Source organism: Penaeus monodon, chromosome 6 (assembly GCF_015228065.2).
Source record: "Penaeus monodon isolate SGIC_2016 chromosome 6, NSTDA_Pmon_1, whole genome shotgun sequence".
Lineage (NCBI taxonomy): Eukaryota > Metazoa > Arthropoda > Malacostraca > Decapoda > Penaeidae > Penaeus > Penaeus monodon.
In genome coordinates this window covers 12,006,947-12,019,446 of record NC_051391.1, presented here as the reverse complement: position 1 = coordinate 12,019,446, position 12,500 = coordinate 12,006,947, and the positions used below count along the sequence as shown (strand labels likewise).

The 12,500-nt window shown below is 32.0% G+C and overlaps 1 protein-coding gene across 10 annotated transcripts in view; it reads right to left on the bottom strand.

Moving 5' to 3' along the window:
* Positions 1–12,500, bottom strand: part of LOC119574214 (serine/threonine-protein kinase Genghis Khan-like) — a 42,180-nt gene that overhangs the window by 12,308 nt on the left and 17,372 nt on the right. For 4 of the 10 annotated variants that reach the window (XM_037921355.1, XM_037921362.1, XM_037921363.1 and 1 more), the window contains 11 exons: positions 12,316–12,440; positions 11,446–11,718; positions 11,121–11,227; positions 4,708–4,740; positions 2,956–3,116; positions 2,338–2,686; positions 2,061–2,220; positions 1,657–1,783; positions 1,387–1,524; positions 1,094–1,229; positions 442–590 (listed from right to left, as the gene is read on the bottom strand). In XM_037921355.1, coding sequence (XP_037777283.1) covers positions 442–590; positions 1,094–1,229; positions 1,387–1,524; positions 1,657–1,783; positions 2,061–2,220; positions 2,338–2,686; positions 2,956–3,116; positions 4,708–4,740; positions 11,121–11,227; positions 11,446–11,718; positions 12,316–12,440 — 1,758 coding nt within the window. The remainder of the gene's footprint in view (positions 1–441; positions 591–1,093; positions 1,230–1,386; positions 1,525–1,656; positions 1,784–2,060; positions 2,221–2,337; positions 2,687–2,955; positions 3,117–4,707; positions 4,741–11,120; positions 11,228–11,445; positions 11,719–12,315; positions 12,441–12,500) is intronic. The other 6 variants (XM_037921365.1, XM_037921359.1, XM_037921360.1 and 3 more) reach the window with 4 other exon arrangements.

Genomic DNA, 12,500 nt, shown 5'->3' with positions numbered 1-12,500 from the left:
TTCAGGAAATGTACGAGATCCCTCATATATAATCATGATAAGAAAACAATCCCACCTGAAATATTTACCTGTGCACTCATATATCTATTGTCATATCTGAAATTCTATTATCACTCAAGCACCTTTCCTGTTCTCTATTAGAAGAGGAAAGGTGTTTTAAAACTGCAATGTGAGAAACATTTCTTTCATTTTCCATGTTGAGGCCTGTTTCATATACATTTATGAATTTCCTCATAATATAATCATCATACCAAATTTTACAACCTAGAGCTTCAGTGGCCAACAATCTAATTATATCTAGGTGATGCCTTTCCTATGATTAATACACATATACTTCTATACTTTCATATACCACTGCACTGAAAAGTAGGGGGGGGGGGGAGTTGTCTTCCTCTCATACACACCTGCTTTAAGACACAAACAACTCAGCTTGTTTCTCACCTTAATCCACTCAACATCATCTCCTCCAAGAGCTCTGACAGGGACCAGCTTCACTTGTCTTTGCCTTCCAGCAATAACCATGATGAGCTGCTCCTCTGCGATGTATTCCAAGCTCACTATCTTCTTACCATCTCCTATGCGTGCTATTTCTGTTGAAGCAAATCATTCACTGAGGTCAGACATAATAAGTACAATGGCTTGTTTTTGTAATGATTACCTCTTAAAACTAGAGAAAATATTATTCAAACATTATGGTTATCATTATCATCACCATAATCATACTCATAACTCACTGATTTGTTTGCAATTTTTAATCAACCTGTAATCAAAGAACTGCTATATTCCATAAAATAAATGATTCATAATTGTTAATAACAAGACCCTTTATTTCAAGCATTTTTTGTACATTTTTGTATATTATTATATGGTGTTATTTTGACACTGATTAAATGGTATCACTTAAGTACAGAAACCCCTGTGATATCTAAATCCTATCACAACTATTTGACTGACCAGAATGCAGAAACCACTGTTTGTACTTAGAAGACAAAAATAATCACACACATTATTTCAGCACAATTTAATAGACGTCTTTATTCACTGCAAAAGACTGCAGCAGCACCACTTGGAAATCTGATTTTGTTTTACATACCACAGTTATCCAGGTCTATACAGAAGAGGCCTTCCTCAGCACCCACAAGAAGACGGTCTGGATCAATGACAGTTCCACACACTGCATTTTTAATGAGTGTTACACTGCCATCAACAACTTCATGGGCACTAAATACCTGTTGAAATTAAAGAAAACACAGACAATTAAGATGCATATATGAACAATATTTCCCTGATATTAAAATGATTTGTAAAAACCAACAGTTTCCTTGTCCCATATCAAGATACCAAAAATCCCAATAATCTTTTACAGCAAACCGACTGTTTACTCACTTGTCTATTAGGTAGTCTGTTTCTCTTGAGAATGCGATGTAGCTCATTTAAGGCTACAACCCACTTGGTCTTCTCATTTTCAGTGTCTGCTAGCATGAGTGTGTGGTGTCTTACTCCCACCATGGATGATGTTGTTACCTAGAGAGTTGGTATAATTCAGTATTTTTCTTTCATTTCTAGTGATCTCTTCTAATTATGTTACTTCATCATATCAACTACAGCATAAAACTTGGTGCTATTAACATAAACAACTTCCACTTCCATACTTACCCTAAATATACATGGAATATCTTTTTTGTTGGCATGAATGACATCTGAATCCCTTACTGTTGACACTTCAAATTGGTCATCTCTCATATCTAGGACTGTGCTTACCCAAACACTTGGTAAAGCATTCCTGTGAAACACACAATATTGTGATGAAGCTTCCACAAATCTTATATCTGGTGTATTCAGTTTATCTTTCTGAATAATGACTGAAATAATAAATTAATAAACTGTTTGTGTTCATATTTCATGTTCACTTTTTTCCAACCCTTGCAAAGGAAGTTAGTAATTCAGTTTATACTTTTAAAAAGCTAGTACAATAATATGGTAAATTCAAAACAATCTTGACTTATTTGAACAGGAGTTTATGTAAAATTACCAAAAAATAGAAAAAAAAATTAACCAACCTATCTGGTGAAATATCATAGAGAAAAAGCTTGAAGTCGCACACCACAACAAACTGTCTGGACCAGCCCTTTTTGACACCTCCAGGTTTAGGCACCTTCACAAATCCTTCATATGCAGTTCCAATGCCGCGAGTAGGATCTATGCCTAATGGTCTTTTCGCTTTGGGAGGGAGAGAGAGAAAGTTATGACAACATGTAACTACAAAAATTAAACAGGTCTCTTGCAAATATGTAAAAAAAAATTTACATGATAAGAAACCATAACCTTCACACTTACTCTGATCAGGTGGAACAGGGCAGATTTGAGGAACCTTGTCCTTACAGGTGGTATGGCAGGCAAAGCCACATACTTCACATACAACCCCCTGGCGAGTAAGCCCCACCATTAGGGAGGTGCAGTGAGAGCACTTGATAGGGTTGCTAAATGACCGCACCAGGAACTGATGGGCCTTCTGCTTCATCATATGAGGGGACGGGCCTCCGCCACTGCTGCTGCTGCCTCCAGAGAATGCCCCAGAGGCATGGTGGTGGGCCATGGTTGGCATTACGCCAGCAGGAACATTGGCGGCAGTGTGAGGTAATGGTGGAAGAGGACGAGACTCCATGTTGGGAGAGCCCAGCTGTTCCTGTTATTAGAAATGTATACAAAACGTGAGTTACTCACATCCCTCAAAAATCATTAATCAATTACTAAATTATATAAATGATAGTCACATATCCAAAACCACTGACATTAATTATAAGCCTACCACAACATGCAAAATTATCCCATTAATTTTTTTTTTCTTTTTTTTTTTGTACCCAAAAAGGTATGTTATATACAATAGAAACACTATTCTAATTCCAAATTTTGTCTCTTTGTTTAGAATCCAATTGTCTCATGCACCAAACCAACCTGACTAACAAAGGAATGAGACGAGGCTATGGAGGGAACGGAAGGAGCTCTGTTGTCTTCCACATCCCCTTCCTCTGACTCTAATGATCCCTGTCGTCTTAATGAGGTCTCCTTCAAAAACTGCTCCAGGAACGACATCTGTGAAGCTGGACGTTCCAACACTGTAGGAGGGCAGAATTCAGGGGCAATAAGCAGACTGCCTACATCAAATATACAAAATGCTGGTAAATAGAAAGGAGAAAGGAAAGTGAGAGAGATAAAAAAAAAAAAAAAAGAGATGATGAAAAGTCCTTAAGGCTTGTATAGTAATTAAAAAAAAAAAAAAAAAAAGACTGAGACAATGAATCTGTGATACTGTACAATGTGAATTCCAATAAAATATTTATTGGAAAAGGAAAAGACCAAAATATTGTTGTATTTGACAAGCTCATAGATCTTCTTTTGCATTCTGCCTTACTTTGAAAAAAGCAATAATAATGAGTAAAAATATATCTACAAGATACCAAGAATGAACCTTCTTCACTTTGTATTTTTTCAAAAGCTGATCTAACCAGAGATTATAAGGAAATTACAAGACCTACATTCAAAACAATACCAATACAGTTTCCCTTTTCAGGGTTGCAATGATTAAATAACTTTACATTGTACACTGATCTTAAAACTATGCATTACAATGCAACACACACCACCAGATCTAAATTTGCTACAAGATCAGCTAAAGGAGGAAATGCTTGATATTGGTAGTGCATTTGTGTATATACTTATAACAATCAGCACCACTTCTACTGCTATGGTAACATTCTAGTCAGAAGCTGAAACAAGCAGTTTCCAATATATCATCTCAGAGTTCTAGTAAAAATTCTTACCAAAACCGAACATACTTCTTCCGATAGATCCTAAGAAAAATATATATACTAAGATTAGACATGCACATAAAGTTTCAGGTGACGATATATCTAATTCCATAAACGTTCCTTTCGTTCTGAATATCTCAAACAATTATCCCCACCTAAGAAAAAGAAAGAAAGAAAAAAAAAGGAAAACTAATATTTGATTGTTTTAAAAGAATATCCACATTGTGAGCACTATGCAAATGCCACAGTGACTGGCTATATCATCATATGACACAAATCAAGGAGTGTGTTAGTTGTTAATTCAATACCAGACGAAACACACTGAATCACATTTCTTGGCCAGAATTCTGAAACTTCCCACAGGCAGGCAGAAAAATGGCTCAATAACTTATTCTCATGCCTGGGCCCTTTCAAAGTGACGAAAAAAATGAAAAAATTAAAAAGAGAAAAAAAGGAAAAAAAAAAAAAATCTTAAAAAATGGCTTTACAACATAGTTTCAGAATTGGGACCCAACTTGGGTGAGTGTGTTTAACTTAAGACAAGACAATCTGGCCAGCAGGTTTTGGTTTGTCATATAGCCCTATTTTCACAAACTGAATCTATCTATACTCTAAATATCAGCATATATATATTTTTTGCTTTTCTTTTTTTAAATCACCCACTCTTTGATATATAAAAGTTAAAATTTAAAAGTCATTTGTTATAATTCTTTCCAGTACATTAGAAAACACACTTTGAAAAAATTCAAATCCAATGACCAAAACCTGTTCTAATGGTCAATATAAAGCCACGCAAATAATGAATGAAAAAAAAGTACATTAAAAAATAATATATAGGGATGGGTGGGGGACATGAGACAAAGGGCAATCAAAATGGGGCTCAGTCATGGTACATTACCAAACTTTCGAGTCTTGCGTTCCTGCGTGGCAGCTGCATGTGCGTGCGTGCGATCAGAAATAGATTTTCATGAGAAGGATGAGGAAACCCCAGAGGCAGCTAGTCAGCCCAATGAACAAGGGCATTTTGTCTGCAGCACCACCCAAAGAAGATGATAACTGGGTCAGTGAGGGACCTCGGCATACACACCCCATAAAAACAACACCAATTTTGGGGAGAAACAGATCATTTACCACTAATTACCCATACGTAATCTTTCTAGAGAACTCAGCCATTAGCTTAGTGTTTCTGACTGCTAGATTTGGCTCATTGGCCAAAGGCATTTAAATTTTGGACAAACCTGTTGCACAGTGATTCTTCTTCAGTCTTTTACAACATGGAGAAATGTGGGGTAAAAAATTTCCAAACACAAAATGAAAAGAAATCCTAAAATCCTAAAACATGAGACAAAGATAATAACATCATAAACCAAACTTGTACACCTAAATAAATGTCATAACAAAAACTCTAGCCTCATTTAAGAATATATCAATAAATATACATTAAAGAAAAATCTCATATTTAGCTATTTAACATATCACATGAAACAAACAACTAACCAACCCTTCAAGTATAATACTCCATTCCCAGTGACATAGTCCGTGAGAGAGAATCACAAACAATACTTGCAGACAATGAATGTTGAAGAAAGTAAAGTGGACATAAGACAAAACAAAACAAAACAAAACAAAAATCTTCTCCATCCATACAATCTACTCCCAACAACTTTTCTCCTTGCTCTAGAAAGCTAAACTTGCGCAACCTGTTAAGAGTTGTTAATGTCTCGCATTTGAAGTGATATTGCAGACAGCTAAGTAAGACAGACATCTCTTGCAGGGTCCCATTGCTGTGCATTATCTGACGCGCAAGGTGTGACTAAGCGTATCTGAGGTCATCCCTCAGTTTGACCCAATTATCATGATAGCAGTGCAATTTCAGGGTTCATGCAATGTGACATGCCAGGGTAATGGTTTCATTCACGCCAATTGTCTGTGCTAGACTTGGGGGGGGGGGGATCTTGGATCAGTGTTCAACTTTCAATGAAGAAAAGGGAAATGAGGAAAGAAAAAAAGAAGGAAAAAAAAAAAAAAATTGTTATAGAACAGATTCTCTACTTTTGGAAAATTCTGCCTCTCTACCATCTTTCCTATGACCATTAATGACCAAATTACATCCAAGATCCCCTTTGGCCTGACGAAACACAGGATTCGCATGTGACAGAATAAAGCTGAAGAGAGAGTTTGCTGAGAGAGGAATTAGGAAAGAGTCATAGTAATATTATAAGAGAACACAATACATGTATATAGATAAATATATATAAATATAAAACACACATATATATCCCCTTCCCAGAGATGTTTCTTACTTAGGTCTAGAGATGGGTAGTGTCATTAGTACAAAAAATGGTAAATATAATTAGAATGGTATCAATGAACATTTTAAAGGGGAATTTCTTAGTATTAGCTCCTGAAGGCATTTTTATCACTTTCTACTGAATTAATAAATTTTATCTTTCATTTATTAAATCTAGTGCTGAATTTTTATAGCACAAAATGAAATATCATGGAAACCATTGTTGGCTGCCTCTTAACTTAACAACATATGCTAAAACAATCAACTGTTAAAGTGAAAAAAAAATAATAATAAAAATCTGAAATAAGTGAAAAGAGACAAAAGTAATCTGCATATTTCAATGCAATCACTAAAATCAATTCATGCAACAATATTGGGAGGATGCCTTAAAAGACAGTCGATGAATCAAGAATTGGAAAAATTTTACTTCTAGACAAAATATAAATGGGGATTATATTTCTTTATCACTTAAGCCCTTTCTTATTAACCTAATACTAATGGGCATGGCATGTACATACATACCACACCCACTGTGAGTTAACTTTATTGCTTTTACACATAGATGACTCCACTTGTATAAAGTCACCAATGAGCCAATTATTAGTATTACTTGTCTCACCTACTTACCCTTTTCCTTGATATTTTGAAATATTTTAATTCCTCTTATACTGCTATTACCAATGTCAATAACATTATAGTAATTATAATGTATATAATAAAAATAACATCATCAATACTGATAGTATTAGTAAAAAAAATGCTTTTCCCGTAAATTCAAGGAAAGGAGAAATCAGGTAAGATCTACTAATTGACTCCTTTGCGGCTAAGCACTTACAGAGCCATCTATGTGCAAAAACATTTGACAAAAAAATCTAAAATGAATGCAGCATCCTCCCGGCAACATTGGGTTAACACCTAACTAAAATAATATATATATATAACAAAAATAAAATAAAGTCCATTAATGTATATATATATATATATATATATATATATATATATATATATACATATATATATATATTATAATATACATATATATATATATACATATATAATATATATAAATATATATATATATATCATATATATATATATACATATATATATATATATATGATATTATATGATATTATATGATATATATATATATATGATATTATATATAAGTATATTATATATATGTATATATATATATATGTATATATATTATATAGTATATATATATATATTAAGTATATATATATATGTATAATATATAGTATATATATATATATAATATTGTATATTATATGTTATATCTATAATATATAATATATATATATAATATGATAATATATATATATTATATATATATTGTATTTATATGTATATATATATTATATATATATATATTATATTATTTATATATATATTTATATTGTATATATATATATTATATTCCATTTATACATCCATATAAATATCTACATATACCATATATACATAAATACATATATACATATATACATACATATATCTATATATAAATGTGTATATGATATATATGTTTACATATTTATACATATACATATATATACTTATATACATATACATGTATATATACAACTTATACATATACATATATCATAATGTCAATGACAATAACAATAACAATAACAACAACAATAACAACAATAACAATAACAATAATAATAATAACAATAATAATAATAATAATAATAATAATAATATATAATAAAATAACAAAAACAATAAAACAATAACAATAACAAAATAATTTAAAAATAACAACAACAACAACAATAACAATAAACAATAACAATAACAATAACAATAACAATAATAATAATAATAATAATAATAATAATAATAATAATAATAATAATAACAACAACAAACAACAACAATAATAGTGATGATGATGATGATGATGGTGATGGTATGATGGTTGATGGTGATTGGGGGGTGGTGTTGTGTGTGTGGTGGTGGTGGTGGTGTTGTGGGTTTGTGGCTATAAAAAATAATAATAATGATAATAGTAACAATAACAATAACAATAACAACAACAACAACAAAAACAATAATAATAATAATAATAATAATAATAATAATAATAATAATAATAATAATAATAATAATAATAATAATAATAATAATAATAACAATATTAATATAAAAATTTATTTCATTACTAACATTAATGCTAATATCAGTAAGAATAACATTAGTATTATCATTATTGTTATCCTTACAATTATTGTTATCATTATCATCCTCATTCTTATTATCAATTCTGTATCTTATTATTCTTATGATGATTATTATAATTTTTGTAATTACTTTCATTATCATTATTAACATTATTATTATCATCATTATTTACTATTATTACAATCATTATTTACTAATATTACCATCATTATCATTACTTTTACCACCATCATCACCATAATCATCACTATTAAGAGAAAGTCAAATTTCATATATACATAAGCACATAAAAAAGTAAAACATCTTAATGAGCAAAAATGCCACAAGAACCACACATGTACATCAAGAGCAAAGGCAGTCCATACATTGTGGTAACAAATTTTAGAGCCAGCTTTAAGTTTGGTCTGATTTTCTATTCATTTAATATTGTAAATCTGGTCTTGAAGCCAGCTTTCTCTTTTAGTCAAAAGAAGGATACCTTTATCAACATCAATATTAACTACTAAGTGAACATAGATATGTATACTTATACATAAGCATATGTAGACATACTACTACAAATATAATCATATAAATATATGCATACAAAGTTGGGAGGTACTGCTGGTAATTTTACTTCAAAACTGTTCTGCACTTCAAAACTTTATACTTAAAAGTACCTCATTCCTTTGTTGCACCTCTAGTAGTGCTTGTCCCATAAATAATGGTGAAACCATAAGTAGCATTGAAAATTAAGCAGTGGCAGTATTATCTATCTACCGAGACTGCTAGAAGCACCCCTTGCAGTGTTGAAGTCATTTTCCTAGTGGCCACCCTAATCACAGTACTCATTCATATATAAATATACAAGAGCAGGACAATTTAAAAGTATGGGTTATACTTCTTAACTTTGCATATGTATACATACATTACAAATATATATAATATATTTGTATTTGTATGTGTGTGCGTGTGCGTGTGCGTTTGCGTGTGTGTGTGCATGTGCATGTGTGTGTGTGCAGGTGCATGTGGGTGCATGTGAGTGTGTGTGTGCATGTGCGTGTGTGTGCATGTGCATGTGCGTGTGTGTGCATGTGCATGTGCGTGTGTGTGTGCATGTGCGTGTGTGTGTGTGCATGTGCATGTGTGTGTGTGCATGTTTTTTTTTTTATGTATGCATATATATTTATGTTTATATGAATCCACATATACAAAACTCTATGTATGTCAATATATCTCAATAAGTCTATATATATCTATGTGTTATACATATGTCTATGCACATATGTGTATCTGTGTATATGCACGTGTGGATATATCCTTCCACACTAATAATGGTCCATCTCAGGACACCAAAATTTAAACATCTACTGAAAACTGGAAAAAAAAAAGGTTTAGAGGGGAAATTTAATCCTATAAATTATCCAAAAAGTTTTGATTTCTTCCTGTCTTTTCACTCAAAAATCATTTGTTAAAAAAAAGAAAAAGAATAACAATAATCACGATAAAACTGTGATAAAAACAAATACCCATCATGTAATACTGAAAATTACAGCTACACTGGCAATGATGATGGTCATATCTCTGTACATAATGACTTTCCCCACATCATCGAAACTCAATAAACAATAGAGAGATATTGCCTGCAGTAACAAAAATGTCAGAAGAGTCGCACATCGCACAAAAGCGAAAGGCATTGAAAATTTCTCTTTCACTCAGACTGCACAATATAAGGCGAACTATCATTCTATATTACTAAAGCTAAAATTGTGTAACACTGTAAAACAAACAGACACACACATATATATATATATATATATATAATACATATATATAAATTATATACACATATACATATATACACATATACATATATACACATATGCATATATACATATACATATATTTTTTTTTATACACATTATATATATATATATATATATATATATATATATATATATATATATATATATATATATATATATATATATATATATATATATATAAAAATGGAAAAAAAATTGGCCTACTTCTCTGCTATGTTTTTAAAATTATTTTATTATCTTTTCTTCATATAATTATGAAATATAATTAATAATTCTATTAGCAAATTTGTTAATGCATATGAATATATCTGTGAGTAAAAATAAAACTTAAAAAAATAATGGGTGTGAGCATAAATAATTGATGGGTGCAGGATAGGCAAGGGAAGAGGAAGACAGTGAAGTGAAAGGAAATAAAAAGAAAAAGAAAGACAAGGGGAAGAGATAAAAACAGTAAACAGTGTAAGGAAGGTGTGGAAGAGGACTAGGGAAGATGGGAGGGGGAGGGGGAGGGGGTCAGATCATTTGTTATTGGATCAAAATGTGAATAGTTGATGAGTATTAATAACAAAGATCTATGTGACAGATTTGTGAAAGAAGCTGCCAGTGAACCTTCACTTCTCTTAATAAGTGCAGGAACTAAATTCCATATCATTCTACTGTAATACCAAAGGACCTTTTTTCCCATCTTTTAAGTAAGTCAGACAACAATAGACTTTTTAAAGCCAGGGGATATGAATCTGCATAACTGAATGTCTGATTTTCCTTTATAATTCATTTTTAACAGCTTCACTTTCTTTTATTCTCAAGATTTTTCTATGACAAAATGATAACCAATGAAACTCTCTCTGGGTAATCCTAACGTTATGCAGAACTTCATCTTTATCACAGACAATTCTTTTGCATCACAAAATAGACATTACATTTAATTAAAATAATACAGCAAAGAATTATAACTAATCAATTTTAATATTAATCTGTCGGGAAGCAGGCCAGACTACTTACATCCCTCACCAGATTCAAGTCGTGATTGCAGCTCTCTCAGCTGTTTCTCCTTACGCATGTTCTCACGGGACATGTTCTCATACCGCTGCTTGAATTCCCGCACGTCTCTGCAACACATGGAATCTGTTACTCCTTTTGAATCTTTTAGATTTTTTAAGTATGACTGTGTCAATAGAGATTACCAATACACTCCTTTTCACTTTTGTTTCTTCTTCTTTGGGGAGTGAAAGGTTCTCTTTCTATAAATAAACATACGTAAAATCTTTGATTATAAACATATGTAACTACACACCATAGTACATATCAAAAATGTATGTCTACTTACTTCTGTGAATTGACCAGTTCTGCGCGCACTTTGCTCAACTCTTCCGATATTACTTGTTTAGCCTGGATCTCCGAGTTCAGCGATGATTGCAAGTTCAGTAGCTCCATTTTGTCCAGCTTCTGAGATCGACGATTTCGCCAGTTCTTCTCAGGAGGTGCGAGCATTGATGAGGAACCACCCACAACTCCAGACACCTTGAGAGACTCTAGCTCTTCCGTCATTCGTGTTGCAAGTGCTTGAAGATAGCCACGGGCATCCTTCTCATCACTTACCCTACAGTAAAATTAGGTTATTAGGTTTTATTTCATGTATACACCTCAAGATGACCTCAAATAGAACTAGTGAGTGTAAATTGATATTTCTGTTATTGATATAATTCATGCACCTAATACCCTACTACCCTACCTTTACCTCACACACATTTCTCCTCCTTACACTATACTAGTATGTATCAAGAGTTAACTCCTGAAATATCATGTGTTTTTACTATTCACAAATCTAAGTATTCATTAAAACATCTAAATAGGTATTCTATTTCAATAATATGATTTCACTTATTCATACTAACGCTATATATTTGATATCTGACAGAGAAATGTCATTAACTAAAATATTCCTGAAACAACTGGAAAAATCATGCTTCCACTGAGCGAAAAGATATGCTGGAGGGCTTGAGGATAGCAGGGGGTAGTAATACTTCTAAAAAGAAAAACCTACAGCAGAAACAGGAACACTGTTCTTTCCTACTATCTAACTGTTCTTTCCTACTAATGAATACAAAAGAAAGTTTATCCAATCATAAAAATGGCTTTATGAACAAGCACAACCAACCCTCTCTTACAAAAATTAACTCTTCCTTGAACTGCTTACCACTGAATGATTTCTGTAATCTGAGCCTCCCATTGTGCTATAGATTCCTTCTTGTTACGCAGATCTTCATACTCATCTTCCAGAGCACGGCGTTCATTCTGCATTCTGCTTATGCTGTCACTGAGCTGGAAGAGAGGAGGGAATAAAAGTGTTTACAAATATGCAACCAGTTTGTTATTAAATCA